Source organism: Heloderma suspectum, chromosome 1 (genome assembly GCF_057233095.1).
Source record: "Heloderma suspectum isolate Gila_16-S chromosome 1, 16-S_ref, whole genome shotgun sequence".
In the NCBI taxonomy this organism is placed as follows: Eukaryota; Metazoa; Chordata; class Lepidosauria; order Squamata; family Helodermatidae; genus Heloderma; species Heloderma suspectum.
Window position 1 is genome coordinate 298,473,257 of NC_139458.1, and position 19,047 is coordinate 298,492,303.

General features: G+C 41.5%; 1 protein-coding gene across 4 annotated transcripts in view; it reads left to right on the forward strand.

Moving 5' to 3' along the window:
• Nucleotides 1-19,047, forward strand: part of CD109 (CD109 molecule) — a 107,573-nt gene that overhangs the window by 75,214 nt on the left and 13,312 nt on the right. For 2 of the 4 annotated variants that reach the window (XR_014786600.1, XR_014786601.1), the window contains exons 24-30: nucleotides 2,959-3,040; nucleotides 3,715-3,943; nucleotides 5,035-5,200; nucleotides 6,493-6,683; nucleotides 7,171-7,326; nucleotides 7,418-7,483; nucleotides 13,089-13,228. Coding sequence is in view for 2 of the 4 variants with exons in the window: in XM_084826943.1 (XP_084683069.1) it covers nucleotides 2,959-3,040; nucleotides 3,715-3,943; nucleotides 5,035-5,200; nucleotides 6,493-6,683; nucleotides 7,171-7,326; nucleotides 7,418-7,483 (890 nt within the window). In the remaining 2 variants the exon portion in view is untranslated. The remainder of the gene's footprint in view (nucleotides 1-2,958; nucleotides 3,041-3,714; nucleotides 3,944-5,034; nucleotides 5,201-6,492; nucleotides 6,684-7,170; nucleotides 7,327-7,417; nucleotides 7,484-13,088; nucleotides 13,229-19,047) is intronic. The other 2 variants (XM_084826943.1, XM_084826942.1) reach the window with 1 other exon arrangement.

Consider the following 19,047-nt stretch of genomic DNA (forward strand, 5'->3'; position numbering starts at 1 on the left):
CTGACAACTGGACTTTGGCCACCCTAAAGTTACACAGTTTCAAAAATAATGAACATCTGTTTTTTAAGCAAGTTCTTTGAAGCTTGCAAGCAATCTGTCACTCCCTGTAGATTGATTTATACTGCTGTAATGTTTTAAGTTCTCCAAACATTAGTTTTATTAAAGCTATTTTAATGATTCACAACTGTATTGTTAAATTGACATTTAGTAATGCATTGTTTTGCTTAAATCATGCTTGGCTTTGAGATTTAAAGCAATGTTCTTAGTAATATTTTGTGGCTGAAACAAGAGCTATTGTGATCGTGGATTTAATTTTAAAACAGGAAAATACATTTGTTGTTGTTGTTTGTTTGGTCAGTTGTTTCCTATGGTCCTTCTTTTCAGGCTGATATTTAATTGTGCATGATGTGTTTTTTTATACGTCACGATAGTAGTTTACCCAATATAACATAAAAGAAACTTTAAATCATATGTCTGAACTCCTAAAAAGTACTGGCTGCAGAACTATCATTATGAACATTTTTCTAGTCTTTGTTTCCTGTTTAATAGCCTTTTGCTTTATGAAACCCTCTAATAGCCCACCTTTGTAACAACTTAAAGTTGGAAGGCGTTTAAAAAAGGGTAACACAAAAGTGCAATCCTATGCATGTTTACTCAGAAGTAAGTCCCTGTGAGCAGCATCCAATGGGGCGCTTACGTCCCCACCAATTCTCTTGTGCCCCTCTAATTCCTGTCTGTAAGCAGTATCCACCGTTTGCAGAACGAAGGATTAGCATTCCTGGGACAACCGGAAATGAGTGAAAACACTAGTTTCTGGAATGGGGCAGGTCAGCAGAGCTCACATAAGGGAGCTCCACCAACCTGTCCCGATCGAGAAATGACTGCTTCTACTTGATTCAGGGCTTCCTGTGGGAAATGCTACATCTCTGTTGCACAAATGGTGGATCCCACTTGCACAATGGAATTGGCAAGATCTTTTGCAACAGAATCTGTGGGGCGCAAGAAAATCAGTGGGGGCGTAAGTGCCCAATTGGATTCTGCCCACTGTATTCAATGTTTCTTACTCCCTGCTATGTGTGTTTAGGATTGCAACCTGAGAGACAACTGTCCAACTTTTTTCTGAAGGTTGAACAGTTACCTAAAGTTGGCTTAAAAGCCATTTCATATATAACATTTGTTAGCTGGGCAGTTAATTTGTTTTAAGCATATGCTTAAAAATAAAGTGAGAATGCAACAACCATAAGTATTCTGTAAGTGTACTCCTCAGGAAATGATGACTGTCAGCAGTTTCCTGTTGAGTTTGATGGCAAATGCAGGCTTGCCTCCATAAAATCTGTGAAATGTCCCTGACATGTCCATGCTGGCTGGGGAATGCTGGGAATTTTAGGACCTATTCCTGTCTAAAAATGCGTAGGATTACGCCCTTAATCTAAATCAACCAGTACCTTCAAATGATTATTTCTTAACCTGTCTCAGGTAGATCTGGTGAACAGTTGTTTTCATTCTTCTTTTCATATCATAGAATGTTGTAGCAGATTTTAGTGTGTGCGCATGGCACCAAAGAATATTCACACGAAGATAAAAACATACATTTTCCTACAGAGAAATTACCTGCAGCCAAGTTAGCTGTAAAATCTGGAGCAATCTTAAATTATGATTGATTCACACATATTGAAATTATGTTTTGATTAAGGAGCTTAGGTGTTTAGGAGGCCTAATTTATTCAGTCATTTGATCAATTTGTAATGCTTTTAAATTTTTTTAAACAGCCTACATTTTGAGAAATACTGACTGTACCTTTGCTATACCTTGGCTATATATGTTGGAAGTTTCAGCCTATGATCTGTATGTATTGATTCTTTTTGTTTTTAAACAAAAGTTACTGTAAATATTTTATCCCTTTTGATTAGCTTGCTTTACATGTCAGTGTGTGTGTGTGTGCACGTGTATGTGTGTGCACACTCACTCACACACACAAGGAGGATGGTAATGTGTGGTATGGAAGTAGTTTAATATGTTCATCTCAGGGCAGGCATTTGGACTAGAAGAGATTATGTTTTCCAGTTTAACCCTTTGATTTTATTATACTCCTGCTACATCTGTATGTTATACCGGTGCTAAGAGCAGTGCATCCTTTATCTGGACTGATCACCTTTTCTTGAACCTATCCACATCTGTCCTACTTTTTGTCACTTCCACTGATCACTTTCATTTCCAGATCAGGAGCAGAGCTGGTCTAAATTTATATATATTGTTGTGAGGAGGTGTTGTTTACAAAAGGCCTCACTAAGGCAGTACTCAGGAGGTATAGATATACGGGATTATCAGTGTTCCATTAACAGAGGTTATAAGGGTAAGAGTACAGTAGTGATGTCACTCACCTTATCATTAAATAGTAGTATCCACATGCAGATAAGAGGCCAGTGTAATCCACTGGATACAGTTTTGAACTGGAAAAGTGGATTGTTGTTGTTGTTCAGTCGTTAAGTCATGTCTGACTCTTCGTGACCCCATGGACCATAGCACGCCAGGCCTTCCTGTCCTCCACTCCCTGGGCAAGTCGCTGCCTCTCAGAATCAGATTGCCAGCTACAGTGTGGGAATGATAATTGGTTTGTGATGATAAACAAGTTAAGTATTTTGACCACAAAAGGCGCTATTGAATCAGTTCATAAGAAAATATCTTTGCATGCTTTTTAATATTACAAACCATCTTTGCATTCTTTTTGTATCATGTGCCAGTTCATTCTCCCATTACATTATTAACATACTTTACAGCATTTTGCTATTCAATAATGTGAGCCTGTAAAACTGCTTTAGTAAAGGAATCTTCATGGATCTTGCCTCTTATCAGGGGAACTTATTAGCTTGCAATGGGAGCCAAGGAGATAGGTGATAAACCTCTTGTATAAACTCACTCCAGGTCATACAATTCTGTTCTCATATTTCATTTCATCAGGCTACCAAAGAGAGCTTCTCTACCAAAGGGATGATGGCTCTTTCAGTGCTTTTGGAAACAGTGACCATTCTGGGAGTACGTGGTAAGTGTTGTATCTCCCTCACCCCCCACCCCCAGGCAAGTAACCAACATGTAGTTTTAATAGTCTTGCAGTTACCAAGTGGCATCAATTTTCTATTGATTCAGCAAGCGACTAGCAAAGTTAAATTCATGCACAAGCGTCAAGTGATTGTGACTCTCAGAATTAGCAGTGTAAACACCCTGTGGTTCACATGCAGTTTTTGTTAGTCTTTTGGAATCCCATTTGGAGTTTTGTGGTACATACCTAGGAGTATGGCAGGTTGCTAACAACTGTCTCTCCAAGCCTTGCAGAACACAAATTGAGAGGTAAGAATATGATAGAACAAGCCCAGTATATTCCCCAAATATATTTATTTATCTAATCACACTTATACCTTGCTTCTCTTCTAAAGAGCACTGAGCAGCTTACATATGGTTTATTTCTGGTCTCCTATCCAGATAATTTACAAGGCCAGACACAAATCTCATATTCATGGAAATATGTAATACGTAAATTAAATTCATCACATGAAATTGACATGCAGTTTTGCTTCAGCCCCCCAATGCATATATTTGTGATGTATCTTTAACAAGTTGCTTGTCCCTACTGCAACCCAAAAAGTAACTTTGTGTTAAATAGAAAGAACTAAACGTGAAAGTGTTTAACTCTACTATTTAATGATCATTTCACCCTAGGTTATCAGCTTTTGTATTAAGAAGTTTCATTCAAGCTCAGCCGTTCATAGATATTGATCCATATATACTAGAGACAGCAGCTACTTGGATTGTGCGCCATCAGAAACCCAGTGGAGAATTCGAGGAGCCTGGAAGATTACTAAATACTGAACTGCAAGGAGGCACTAATACACCAATCTCGCTCACAGCTTATGTTACGGCTGCACTATTAGAGTATCAAACGGATAAGGTAGTAGTAACACTGATGTTAACGTGACTGAAAAATTAATGCAGCTATAATGCATTTTAATAATACTTTAAATCAGAATTCTACCAAAAAGGAAACAGGATACCTATGAAGCTGCCTTATGCTGACTGAGGCCATTGGGTCCATCTAATTAGTGTCTGCACTGACTGTTAGGTTAGTGTCTGCACTGACTGTCAGTGGCTCTCCAGTAGGGATGTACGGATTGTGTGAAATCCATTCTGTCTGTGTTTCATGGATTGTCAGGTGCCTTTCATTCCATTGTCTGCCCATTGACAGAATTGGATTTTTTGGTTTCTGAATTTGTGCAAATTCACAAATCCGCCCCCCATGTGTATTTCCATGTTTTAGCCTATGGGGGAAATGCACACTTTCGGCCGCGTTTTTTTATTTTGCCTATTTTTCTATGACAAAATTTGGGAAAGTTAGAAAAAACAGTCCACAGGTCAATGGAATCTGCCCGAGAGGGAAAAGCTTTTCTGCTATGGAATCTGCAGGTGCGATTCATGAAAATCCAAACTCATTTGTTTCTGTTGTGGATTTCTCCGACATCCCTACTCTCCAGGGATTCAGGTAGGACTCTTTCGCAGCCCTACCTGGAGATGCTGTGGATTGAACCTGGTACCTTCTGCATGCAAAGTAGGTACTCTACCATTGAGCTGTGGCTCTTTCCTGACAACTGCAAACAACACTGACAGAATGGCAAGTAGCTGTGCATGGCACTGAATGCCCGCACTCCTTGCTAGCCATGCTCTGCATGTTGAGATTTCAGCAACCTTGTCCACACCCTTCCAAGCATATCTTCTCACCCATAAGGGCTAGAAACTTGTTGAAAATGGAGATTCTCAGGCAGCTGAATTATTGACCCTGCCTAATAATCTGTGAATTTTTGTGTGCCCTTGTGGAATTATGGCAAACGCATAACCATAACATTAGCATCTTATGTTTTTATTTTGGATGTTAGATTTGCATTTTAACGTTTTGCTGTAGTCAACGTTCGCTTGGTGATCGGCCATTAGTAATTTGTTTTAGGTTGTTAACATGTATCTCTTACAATATTATCTTTCTTTCCCCAGTATGATGAGAATATAAGAAGAGCATTGAACTTCCTGGAATTTAAATTAAGTGAAGGCATATCAGATAATTATACACTGGCCCTTGTGACTTATGCTTTATCACTGGCAAAGAGTGCAGAATCAAAGGCAGCTCTGGACATACTAAATGAGAGATCAGAACAACAAGGTAGCGGAAGATTGACTTTACATAGGAAGATATTTATATAAGTATTGGGCCAAATAATCCTGTACACCAATTACACGGCGTGGGGTGAAATTTGCCAGAGCTTTAGAAAAAAAAAATCCCAATAAAATGTCATTAAAACATCACACACACTAAGTCCCCTTCCAGCTTCCTAAGAACCTTACCTGTTGAAAAGATTGGAAATCTCCAAGAATTGCATTAATTTCAGTGATAGTAATGCTATACATTTCATTTTAAGTAAAACAACTGCAGATAGCCTAATCAATAATTGCAGGTAAATTATTGTCTGGATAGTGCTCTTCACACTGGTTTGAAGAAAATGCTAACAGGACCCATAGAAACTACTGCATAATTTATAGCTAACCCCTGCCCCCACTAGTTACAAAATTGGCCACTATTATGAATTTTGGGACTATTAGGAATTCTTCCCTATCTTAATGCTTCATAGGGCACCATTTATATATACCATATTGATCACAAAGCATTTTGTTGTTATGCCACTATACTAAGAGAATTACTGACCCATAGGAGTCACTGCTTGCCCTCTCATGCCTCTTACTCATTTACAAGTGGGACGTACAACAAAATATTGCAGTGTGGATTGCTCCTGTTCCAGCCAGCCATTAATTTTAAATAATATTCTCTGACAATATTGTAGTTTTAACCATTTTAGATTTTGACCTGATGTTGTATCTGCTTTAATATGTTTTAAACAACTATGTTTTGTTGTTTACTTGTTCTGTATATGTGAATGGCCTATGGCCCACTACTAAATAAATAAATGGAAATAGTAACATACACACAATCTGAAGTGTGAATATGACAAACAACTGCTTGAAAACACATGCGTAACACAGTTACACTTGTCAGAGATAGCAAATCCTACTTTGTTACTCTGGCATGTCTGAAATGGCTGTGTATTTTGACCAATAAAATGTATTAAAGAGGCGTCTTGAAACTGAGTACGTAAGAATTAGTACCTCCAGTATCAGAGGCAGTATGCCTGTCTGCACCAGTTGCTGAGTAACAAGAGCAGGAGGGTGCTCTTGCACTCATGTCCTGCTTGTGGGTTTCTCACAGGCAGCTTGTTGGCCACTGTGTGAACAGAATGCTGAACTAGATAGACCTTTGGTCTGATCTAGCATGGCTCTTACATTCTCAGTACAAGAAATCATTGAATTGATCTTTGAAATAGTCTATGTATAAGCTTCAGAAACCTAAAACCTCCTCCTCCTCCTCCTCTTCTTCTGTGAAAGTTTGTTTCTCTTTTTCAGGAGAACTCAGATTCTGGATATCACCAGCTTCTGAACTGTCTGATTCCTGGCAGCCACGTTCTGTAGATATCGAGGCTGCAGGCTATGCTCTCTTGTCCCATGCTAAACAAGACAGATTATTAGAAGGTATCCCTATCATGAAGTGGCTAAGTCAGCAAAGAAACCATCTGGGAGGTTTTTCTTCTACACAGGTTAGAAAACCTTCTTTGCAAATTAACTAGGCTAATTAGCTAAAACTAATTAATAATTAGTTTTTATGTGACTCCAGCCATAGAGTGTTTCATTTAAAGCCTCAGACTGGAAACTTACAAAGCAGTGAAGTGTTAACTACTCGGTCAGTGGTTTCTGGAATGGCAATAATTCATATGGAAATGTTTTCAGGGATAAAATGTAGAGATTCTGATTCTCTGTGAGAGCTGGTCAGGACCTTCTACCACATTTCTAAGGGCACCTGATGCAGCAACCCTGCTGAAGTTAAGGAGGTCTTGATGTGGTCAGTGCCTGGTGGGTGACTACCTGGGCACCTCACTGAGTATATTTGGAGTAAGGGTCCTGGTTCAGAGGATCCTGTATGAATCAGCCCTAAGAGTAAGAGAATCCTCCTGTAAGACAGGCTAGTGCCTACTTCCTTTGCAGGCATTCATATTTAAAAGAAATTGTTCTTCCTTCTGTTAACAGGACACTGTAGTGGCCCTGCAGGCTTTGAGTACCTGTGCAGTACATACCACTGGCATCGAAACAGAAATGGATGTAACCATTGATGCACATAGTGAACAAAATCCATCTGTGTTCAGAATCACTAATGAAAACCGCTTTCTTCTCAAGACCAAGGAGGTACCGTAGTAAAGAAGAAGCACCATTTTCTAGCAGTACATCCAGCTCACTGTGCTTTTCTGAGCTTGCTGATGTTCACAATTTCTTTTAGATTGAAGCTACACAACCAGTGGAAGTTACAGTTTCTGCAAGCGGCCATGGTTTTGGAATCTTCCAGGTATGTAACTAGAGAGATGGGGGGGGCGGGGTTGGGTGAGGGAAAATTTGGAGCTTTCCTTTCAAAAGGGTTTTGCAGTGTGAAGCATGTTTGAAAAGGCTTCAATTGGGTGGCTAGCATTTGCATTATCGGGTGGATTCAACATTTTGTTAACTAGGCCACTGACTAGAATCCCAGCCAAACTGGGGCATCTGATGTAACTTAATTCTCTTGGGCTTTCCCTGTGCGTTTGGTCTGCTCTTTGTTCTAGCCAGTCTTAAAATGCTCTGCTTACTAATATTATCTAAGACAATGGTTCAGAACTAGTTTTGGGTGGGCCGAATGATCCCCCAACCAGGCCTCCACAAGCCATATGACATCTGGTGGGCGTCCCCACACCCCTGATGTCAGTGGGCATGGCCAGGCCCAACTGACGCCAAGTGCTGGGTGGATCTTCTGCCCAGCGCTTGGGCCAGGGATCAGGTTTTGCTGCTGGTGCACCAGTAGGGGGATCCGCACTGTTATCTCCAATCGCAGATAGCAGCAGAGGGTGTCCTCCGAGGGGATTCATCCAAGGGACAAGGTTTGGAGCCTAAGCCCCGCCCCTTGGATAAACCCCAAGAGGCTGCGTAGCCTAAATTGGGGTGCCCCACAGGCTGGGGTAGGCCTGCCGGCCCGGGTTTTTACACCCCGATCTAAGACTACCACTCCATTGTAACAATTATATGATACTGAGTATAATCCATCCCCTGTGGAAACCATGGCTTGGATTCGAACTATTGTGAGTGAGTAGAACTCACAGTAGGGGACTTTCTCATCCCTTCCTCCTCTACCGCTCTGCCTCTCTGGAGACTCAGGGGTCCCAACTGAACAGCATGGGATGAGGTTGAGGGGGATGCCAGGGGAGGGGGAATTTCCCCAAATTGGGCAGAAGCACAGTGTGCGAGCTCTGCTCACAGAAGGTGGCTCTGCCTGATTTGGAGCAATGTCGCCCTTCTCCAGCAGCCCCTGTGCCCCATCCAATACTGTCTGGGTGAGGTGCTGATCCTCCAGAGAGACTTTTCAAGGGGGTTCAAGAAGTTGGAGATGGGAGGAGTAAGTCCACTTGCATGTGCTTCCTTCTGTTCACATTAATTATGATCCAAGCCTATGAATTGATTTTTTACTACTGAAAGGAGGAGGGCTGTTGTTGTTTCTGCCATATTAGAGCACTGAAGGCCTGCTTGTGAACTGTAATGGATACAAGTTGTAAGAAGCTCTTTAATCAGACAGTGATGTTGAAATGTTTTAGTAGTTCAGAAACCTGTAGAGTTCTAGCTGAGCAGGTTATAGAGTCTGAGGTTGGAATTACAGTTTGAATTACAAGAATCACTGCAATTTGCCTTTGTCAGGAGAACTACTTACATAGCTTATCATTATTTCCATAAGACTGTATTAAAAACAGGAGTTCTTTTTGGTTGGTTACGTTTTTGAGAATTATGGAATAAGATTTCCACAGGGATGAATAATTACTGGCATATCACTTTGACACTACTTAGTGTTGCAGAATTTTTATCTCATACTGATTTATGGACTTTATAATACAATTTACTACAATTTTATAATACATTACTTAATTAATTAAAGCATTTTTACCCTGCTATTTAGCCCCAAAGGCTCTCAAAGCAGCTTACAAACATCAGCAGTAAGACAAGTCCCTGCCATTAGGCATACATTCTAAAAGACATCACACACAAAGGAACTGGGCAGGGGGCAGGGGGAAGCGAGCTCAGGCACCAGTTCTTAAAGTTATAGTTCTTATTCCAACCAGCTGGGATGGAAACAGTTCACATAGCCTGATGGAATGGCTGTTGCTAGGTAACAGTTGAGGGAAGGGCCAAAGGCAGCTGGTGTCTCAGCAGAGGTGATGGAACAGCCCTGCTTCTCATCTCTCCCTCTGCTCTGCAGCCTGATGAAATTGCTGCTGCTAGGTTTATACATCCTTTTTTGTTCACAAGTGAACAATAATTCTGTCTGGGCAATGCAGGGCAAGGACAGGATGAGAGTGAGAATGACTCATGAGAATATTTGTGTTTGGGATCTGCCTCCAGTTGTGGATACTGTCAGAGGAGGTAGTGTTGCTTGCAGATCAAAGAGGTAGTTAGGCCACAGAATCTGGTTTTGTAATTAGCACTGACGCTCAGGGTCTGTTTTACATAGGTTTTAGCTTTAATCCTCATAGAAAGCATTGAACCAAGTGCATACATTACCTGGGCCAAATTCCATTTTGCCTGAAATCCTGCCTGAATAAATAGTGGTATACATTACATTAGCAATGCAAGGGCTGTAACTGAACATTAGCAGGAGTTGCAGAATAAGCTATACATTATTCCTGTAAAATCTTAGTGAGAACATAGAACGTTGTGAATTGCCATTATTCTTGTATATTGTTGATGTTGTTGTTGTTGTTCAGTCGTTCAGTCGTGTCCGACTCTTCGTGACCCCATGGACCATAGCACGCCAGGCCTTCCTGTCCTGCGCTCTCTCCCGGAGCGTGCTCAAGTTCATATTCATTGCATCCGTGATGCTATCTAGCCATCTCATCCTCTGCCGTCCCCTTCTCCCTTTGCCTTCAATCTTTCCCAGCATCAGGGTCTTTTCCAGGGAGTTTTCTCTTCGCATTAGGTGGCCAAAATATTGGAGCTTCAGCTTCATTATCTGTCCTTCCACTGAGCACCCAGGGTTGATTTCCTTTAGGATGGACTGATTTGACCTCCTTGCAGTCCAGGGGACTCGTAAGAGTCTTCTCCAGCACCACAGTTCGAAAGCATCAATTCTTCGGCGCTCAGCCTTCCTTATAGTCCAGCTCTCACAGCCATACATTACTACTGGGAAAACCATAGCTTTGATTAGACGGACCTTTGTCGGCAAGGTGATGTCTCTGCTTCTTACTATGCTGTCTAGGTTGGCCATAGCTTTCCTCCCAAGGAGCAAGCGTCTTTTAATTTCATGGCTACAGTCACCGTCTGCGGTGATCTTGGAGCCCAAGAAAGTAAAATCTGTCACTGCTTCCATTTCTTCCCCTTCTATATGCCAGGAAGTGATAGAGCCAGATGACATGATCTTAGTTTTTTTAATGTTGAGTTTCAAACCAGCTTTTGCACTCTCCTCTTTCACCCTCAACAAGAGGCTCTTTAGATCCTCTTCGCTTTCTGCCATTAGGGTGGTATCATCTGCATATCGGAGGTTGTTGATAATTCTCCCGGCAATCTTAATTCCGACCTCTGATTCATCCAACCCGGCATTTCTCATGATGTACTCTGCATATAAGTTAAATAAGCAGGGTGACAATATGCAGCCTTGTCGTACTCCTTCCCCAATTTTGAACCAATTGGTTGTTCCATCTCTGGTTCTTACTGTTGCTTCTTGACCCTCGTACAGGTTTCTCAGGAGACAGGTAAGGTGGTCTGGTACTCGCATCACTTTAAGAATTTGCCACAGTTTATTGTGATCCACACAATCAAAGGCTTTAGCGTAGTCAATGAAGCAGAAATAGATGTTTTCCTGGAATTCTCTTGCTTTCTCCATGATCCAGCGAATGTTGGCGATTTGATCTCTAGTTCCTCTGCCTCATCTAAACCCAGCTTGTACTTCCGGTAGTTCTCGGTTCGCATACTGCTGAAGCCTAGCTTGTAGGATTTTGAGCATCACCTTGCTGGCATGTGAAATGAGCGCAATTGTGCGGTAGTTTGAACACTCTTTGGCGTTGCCCTTCTTTGGAATTGGAATGTAAACTGACCTTTTCCAGTCTTGTGGCCACTGTTGAGTGTTCCAGATTTGTTGGCATATTGAATGCAGCACTTTAACAGCATCATCTTTTAGGATTTTAAATAGCTCAGCTGGAATACTGTCATCTCCGCTAGCTTTGTTGTTACTAATGCTTCCTAAGGCCCACTTGACTTCACTCTCTAGGATGTCCGGCTCAAGTTCAGTGACCGCACTATCATGGCTATCAGGGACATTCAGATCTTTCCTGTATAGTTCTTCTGTGTATTCTTGCCACCTCTTCTTAATCTCATCTGCTTCTGTTAGGTCCCTGCCTTCTTTGTCCTTTATCATGCCCATCTTTGTACAAAACGTTCCCTTGAGATCTCCAATTTTCTTGAAGAGATCTCTAGTCTTTCCCATTCTGTTGTTTTCCTCGATTTCTTTGCATTGTTCATTTAAGAAGGCCTTCTTGTCTCTCCTTGCTATTCTCTGGAACTCTGCATTCAGTTGGGTATATCTTCCCCTTTCTCCCTTGCTTTTTGCTTCCCTTCTTTCCTCAGCTACTTGTAAAGCCTCATCAGACAGCCACTTGGATTTCTTGCATTTCTTTTTCTTTGGGACGGATTTCGTTGCTGCCTCCTGAACAATGTTACGGACCTCCGTCCATAGTTCCTCAGGCACTCTGTCTATCAGGTCTAATCCCTGAAATCTATTCCTCACCTCCACTGTATATTCATCAGGGATATGATTTAGGTCATACCTGAACGGTTTAGTGGTTTTCCCGACGTTCTTCAATTTAAGCCGAAATTTTGCAAGAAGCAGCTCATGATCTGAGCCACAGTCAGCTCCAGGTCTTGTTTTTACTGACTGTATGGAGCTTCTCCATCTTTGGCTGCAAAGGACATAATCAATCTGATTTCGATATTGACCATCTGGTGACGTCCATGTGTAGAGTCGCCTCTTGTGCTGTTGGAAAAGAGTGTTTGCTATGATCAGCATGTTCTCTTGGCAAAACTCTATTAGCTTTTGTCCTGCTTCATTTTGTACACCAAGGCCATGCCTGCCTGTTATCCCGGTGATTTCTTGACTTCCTACTTTAGCATTCCAATCCCCTATGATGAAGAGGACATCTTTTTTTGGTGTTAGTTCTAGAAGGTGTTGTAGGTCTTCATAGAACTGATCAACCTCAGCTTCTTCGGCATCAGTGGTTGGGGCATAGACTTGAATTACTCTTGTATATACATTTTAATAAATGCTGTTTCTGATTACAACAAAGTTCAAATGTATTGGAGAATAATTTCCAATCCAGTAGTGAAGGCCAAGATCTGAATCAGTATCACAGCAGGGAATTATTTGCTCATCCATCTTATCAGACAGTAGTGGACTTAGCAGGTATCGTTTCCAACAGCAATCAAACTACTAAAAGTTAACTACAAATGCAAAATATCACAAGTTTATACTTAAAAAAAAATAAAATGCTCAAAGGTGATTTGAAATCTAGAGATTAATCAAGCATCAACATTGCATTATACATTTTAATGTATTAGCACAATAAATGAAAGTCAAATAATAAGTCTGTTTTTAATTTTTTTTCCAAACAGTAACATGGATCCTATACATATTTACTCAGCAGTAAATCCCAGCTGGGTCAATTGGGTTTATATTTAAGTTTGTATGTGCATAGGATTGCATTGTTGATCTACTTTGCTGTATATATTTTTAAGTGGCATTGGCACAGCAGATTGTAGGATCTGGAGCAAGCATCACACATGGACTTGGCCCTAGGGTGGCCATGTGTCCTCTTTTTCAGAGGACATTCCTGAATTTGAAAGGCTGCCAGAGGACTGTTCTTTATTTTGAATGCATCCTCTATTTGAAGGGCTGTCCAGTCCAAGTCCAGTATAAAGTTAAGGAACCATCAGAAAGAAGAGCTAGTCCTTGAAGCTGCCCACCAACAGCACCTGGACAGCAGATTGAGCAAGGCACACAGTTTCCCTGGTGACAGTCTTCCACACTCTGGTGAGATGTACTGTATTTCTATTTAAATTATAATAATTATTTCTAAATTTGCATCTATACAAACAAATTAGCAAATGCAAATTTTATGCAAAATTAGAACCCTCTTTTGTCCTGTTTTTTGGTGATGCATGCCCTCTTTGGGGCAGTTCACAAATGGCCACCCTACCCAAGGCCCCAGCCCAGTGATAATGTGCTGTTGAAGGTGGGGCCCACAGTTGTTCACTCTGCACATAAACCTAGCCATAGGTCATTAGAGATTTAGCAAATCTGGCACAGCCTGGAACATGCCTTTCCTTGAGGTAAAGGATGAAGTAGGAGGTTCCCCTCACAGTGTCAGGAATGCCCCTGTTGTCTTCTGAGCCCTCCAATAGCCAGAATCAACAGTCAGACAAAAGGGCTGCTTTCCAAAGCTTTATTTCCATTCAACCTAATGAGGCTTACAGATGCTAATTGCCTGAGACTCAGAGGAAATACAAAGGAACAGCCTACCAGGGGTTTCTAAGGGTTAGGATGTCAGTTGGTCTCCGCTTGGAGAAAAGCGCGGCAACTCTCTGAACTTAAGGAGTAGAAGGGGAAATTCTCCCCCTTTCCCCTGGGGCCTTGGGGCGCAGCTGCTGACGTTGAACCAAACGGGCTAAGCTCCTCAGCTCAGCTTCCACAACCTCTCGCTTGTGCCTGTGCCTGCGCCTCGCGTCTAAAAGCTCAAGTTGTCGCTCCCTTTCCATGCCAGGGTCAGTTTAGCTCCCAGGAATGTGAACCGGGGGGGGGGCTCCCCCTCCAGCTGCACCCCTGAAACCTGAGGGGGTTCCTCTCCCACGGACTCTTATCTCCTCCTCAGAATCAGAACTACTTTGGGACTTTATGGGCTCAGATCCAACCCTGACACACAGGAGGTAGAACCAGACAGAAGGCTAGAAATCCAAAACCAGATTTATTGGATGGAGCTACCTTGATTCTGTTCCCAAATCCTGCACTTTCTCTTCTTTAGTTTGGCAAAGCCAAAAAAAAAAAAAAGGAAAAGAAAAAGAAAAAGGAAGAAAAGAAAAAGAAATGACTTTGGAGTCATTTCATCCAATATAATTTTGGTCTGCTGGAACTGCCTCCTTTCTTTCCTTTTACTTGGCAGGGTTCCTGCCAAAAGAAAAAGAATTCCGATACCCTTCAAAGGATCCCATCCCCCCATCAACACACACACTAGATCTGTGTCTCATCCGCTAAATGAAATAGGAAGTGATTATTACAATCTTTCATGGTATTAATGGCCCTATCGTATGAGGCACTGCTGTAACGGAGCAGTTTATATGTTCTGGCATATGCATCTCAGCCTTGGTGCGACAGAACAATTTGTCCCCACAGGCTAATGTAGGGATCTAAGCTCAGGCCAAGCGCAACAGGCCACAGCTGTAATCAATGATGCTTCTGTGCCTCACTCACATGACACAGCTGTTGTGCACAAGAAGCTTGGGCAGGTTCGGGTGGGGATTAACAGAGGTGCTGGTGATGACTCTTCACCTTTTTAGAAAAAGAAGGACAAAGTGAGGTAGAGTAGGATATCTCTGTGTCCCACTCACCACATGCAGGAAAGACTTTTGTGTTTTTTAGGAGCTGTGTGATGCAAACTCTTGTTTCTACTGTAGCAGCTACAGCTATGCTATGGGACAAGGCTGACAGCAAACAAGAGTTTACTGAGGAAGTAGACAGTAGTCAGCCACACTGGGCCTTGGTTTGCTGTTGGCAGCCCTTCACAAGTTGTGACCCATCAAGCCAAATGCAGCTTGCCAGCCATGTATAGAAGCCCACCTCAGGGATCAATAAAGTTCCTGATTTTGTGTCCACTTGAGACTGAAAGAATGAAGGTGGGTGGGTTGTTAAGCATCTGGCAGGTCCCATTACATGGTTTGTGGGCTCCATTCAGCTTTGTGGGTCTTATTGTTTTATTGTAAATAATATGATGAATCTCCTGGTGATTCTAAGAACAGAGGGAATTCTGGCACAAACACATTTTCCCACAGGACAGATTTAATTTTAGGAGACCCCGTAGATTTTTTCTCTCTAAGCGCCTAACTATCTCATAACCATTCTGAATATCTTAGTAGGTCTCTGTTTCTTTATTGCCTTCATCTCGGCCTGCTTGAAACTTTATTTATCTTGGATGAAACAAGAATGGAGACGAATTGTTGTGCTCCTTGTGTCTGCTGCTGATAAACTTACAAACTATCCTCCTGGCTGAAAGGAAAGCATCCTTAATTCAACTCTTCATGGTGAAATGTACTACTCTCGCTGCAAACTTTGGCAGTGGCATACATTACTCTCAGAAGCCTGCCTTTCCTTTGTTTTGGAAGCTGACATCTGATTTATTTATTTATTTATTATTATTAAATGTATTAATCACCCATCTGGCTTTTATAATACCCAGCCACTCTGGGCGATGTACAACATACAATAAAAACAGTTAGAACAATAAAATTCTACAATAAAAACATCTGTTCCATGCATATAGCTGCAGCAAACATATGAATTCAAATTGGTATTAATTAAGTTGTCCTGTTACTTTAGTCAAGGTGGGCATGCTTATTTTGAAATTAGGTTTTAATTACACTTCTTCTGATGAAACAGCAAGTTGTACTTTGGGCTTTTTAACACAGAAAAAAACAGCTCTTGTAAACTGACATGGTTCCCTTGAGTCAATGCTCGTCTGTTTTGATGATGTTGTGAATCTCCTCACCCATTTCCACAGGTGCTTAAATTCATTATTTTTAGTGCAAGATAGTTACCATTCTGTTTCCTTCCTCAAGGCCCAATTCAGCTGCCAAACAAAGTATTACCAAGAAGACTCTCCTGCTGAAGATAACCCTTTAGCATATACCTCCATCCAGACATCTGTTTGCTATGATCCTGGCTTAAGGGTAACCATGGGAGAGTAAAAGATTCCTGGACTGGCAGGAGACTTTCTAAATACTTGACACATTTCAGATGGAATAGTGTGGTGGTTGCTGCCAAAATGACCTTTAGTGCTTAATAAGGCTGGCGGTGACTAGCCTTGAGGGGTGCTCTTTTGCTTTCGATACCTGCTGGGAGGAAGTAGGCCAGGAAATGCAGATTGTTGTGCCATTTCATCAGTGTGATGGGAAGAGCTACACTTGCTGAAATTTTAAGGCACAGGAGAATCTACCTTCAAATATTGACAGTTTCTATTTGCTTGGGTGAGGGTTTTTGTTTATTTGTTTTGTAAACTGAAACTCTGGATAGAGGGACAGATCAGGTGTCCTGAAACAGCCAGCGGGTGTCTTTTGCCACAGGACTAGAACATGACATCTGCCATTCAGACTGCCAGTCTTTCCACACAGTTAAATGAAGCTAGCCCCTGCCACCCTGATCCAGCCTCAGTTCTGCAGTATGTCTGCACATAAAGATGGGGCAATTTTGCTGCAGGATTCCTGTGCTACTGTTTGTCCCATTTATTAATCCTAGCAGGTTGTGCACTCCAGCACAAGACATGGGGAGCACACAGCCTCCAAATAATTTTTAAAATACATTGTTATTGAATTTTAATAGAATTATAAGCATTGTAACTATAACACACAAAAGCAAACACAAAAAATGATGCAAAATGTACAGTGCATGCTGACCATTGACTTAATACTAAACGTTTACACAATGGGAAATGGTGTGCCTTTTTGGTCTTTGCCACTTAAATGACCATACCACCCTGAACATGCCCAGTCTTGTCTGATCTTAGAAACTAAGCAAGTTTGGGCCTGGTTAGTACTTGTGGGGAGACTCCCTGGGAATACCGGATGCTGTAGCCTTAAAAAATGTAACTGGATGAGTACTCTAGTGTGAGAGTTAGGCAGCAGAAAACACTCAACAATCCATGAATTGCAAACTAACAACCTAAACAAGGAAGATCACAGAATAGTATAGGCATCATCTCAGTTGTGTCACTAATTAGATGTGGACAATTTCCAGTAGATACTCACACAATCAAGTTCACATCCAGTCACAAAAGCAATGGATGCACGACCTGGAGAACATTATACATTTCCCCAGATTGTTGTTTATTTGTTCAGTCGCTTCCGACTGTTCGTGACTTCATGGACCAGCCCACGCCAGAGCTTCCTGTCGGCTGTCGCCACCCACAGCTCCCCCAAAGTCGAGTCCGTCACCTCCAGAATATCATCCATCCATCTTGCCCTTGGTCGGCCCCTCTTCCTTTTGCCTTCCACTTTCCCTAGCATCAGCATCTTCTCCAGGGTATCCTGTCTTCTCATGATGTGGCCAAAGTACTTCAGTTTTGCCTTTAATATCATTCCCTCATGTGAGCAGCCTGGCTTTATTTCCTGGAGTATGGACTGGTTTGATTTAAATTCTTAAGAACTTGTATAGTACAGTAAGAGAAAACTAGTGTGGTGTTAAGTGTGAAGTGATGGCTGTACACTGGATGCTTGTCCATCTCCCTTCTAAATCACCATACAGATGTGTCCTGCAAAATGGTTTGGTGGAATGCTCTCTGCCTGTGATAGAAATTCTTGCTTTGCCCTGTTTACAGCAGAGTAGGAAGGAGTCTTCCCAGTCTTGAGCTGACACTGCTCAAGGTAAAGCATCTTCACTCAGCCCTGTGTGAGCTTTTCTATCTGTATGGACCTTTCTTTGTCCAGGGTCAAGAAGGAATGGAAAATTAAACATGAAACTGCTTCCAGTAAAATGCTTTCTTATGGGGTCATTCACTATGTTGCTTCAGATGTTGTTGTGTTGCTGGTGAATTCTTACCCTTCTGCTTTTCTTGGCAAATACTGAAACAAGAGTGTTTGAGTGATGACAAATTGCTGATTTGCTTCCAGCTTGACTTGACCAAATTCACAGCATGCCTCCAATGAAAACATATTTGACTGGACTTTATTCTTTTGAGATCTTGATGAACTTGTTTTGAGCCCTTGGAGCTGGAGGTTTTTGTTTCAGAAACAGTTATGTGTTTTGCCATCTTGATTTTTTGGTTGTGTATTATAGTACAGCATTTCTGTATTTAGCTTGCTAAATTCTGAGATGGCATAACTAAGGACCAAACTAGATAAGACTTTAAAAGACTTTGTGTCCAACATACAGGTTTTTAAAAATCCAAGTTTGATCAGCTAGGGACTGATAATTAACTAAATTAGTTTGGCCTTAAGGTACTTACATACACTTTAAATGCTTGTTTGTTTGTTTATTTAAAGGATTTATAGACTACATCTTTATCCAATTGGATCTCAGGGCAGTATATATAAAAATTTGAAATCTATGAGAAAATTAAAAACTATATAAAACATTAAAGAACAATATATTAAGTACAATAATTTAAAATGCCTGAATGCAATATGTACAGGTCTATGACCCCTCTGTCAAAGGTGAAGTACAGGCTGAAGACGTAGGATTGCAGCTTGAGATCGATAGGCATATGGTCAAGGAACACCTAATTGCTTTGAATGAGTTCAAATCTCCAGGGCCAGATGAGCTGCATCCTAGAGTAATAAAGGAACTGGCAGAAGAACTCTCAGAACCACTGTCTATTCTCTTTGAGAAATAATGGAGGACGGGGGAAGTGCCAGATGACTGGAGGAGGGCTAACATTGTCCCTATTCAATTTACAACCTCCTGGACCCACCCAGTCAATTCTGTTGACTGGGTAAAAAAAAAAAAGGTAAAAAGGAGGTAAAAAAAGGGTAAAAAGGAGGAACCTGGGAACTACAGACCAGTCAGTCTGACATCAATCCCTGGGAAAATTCTGGAGCAGATTATAAAGCAATCCATCTGTAAGCACCTTGGAAACAATGCAGTGATTC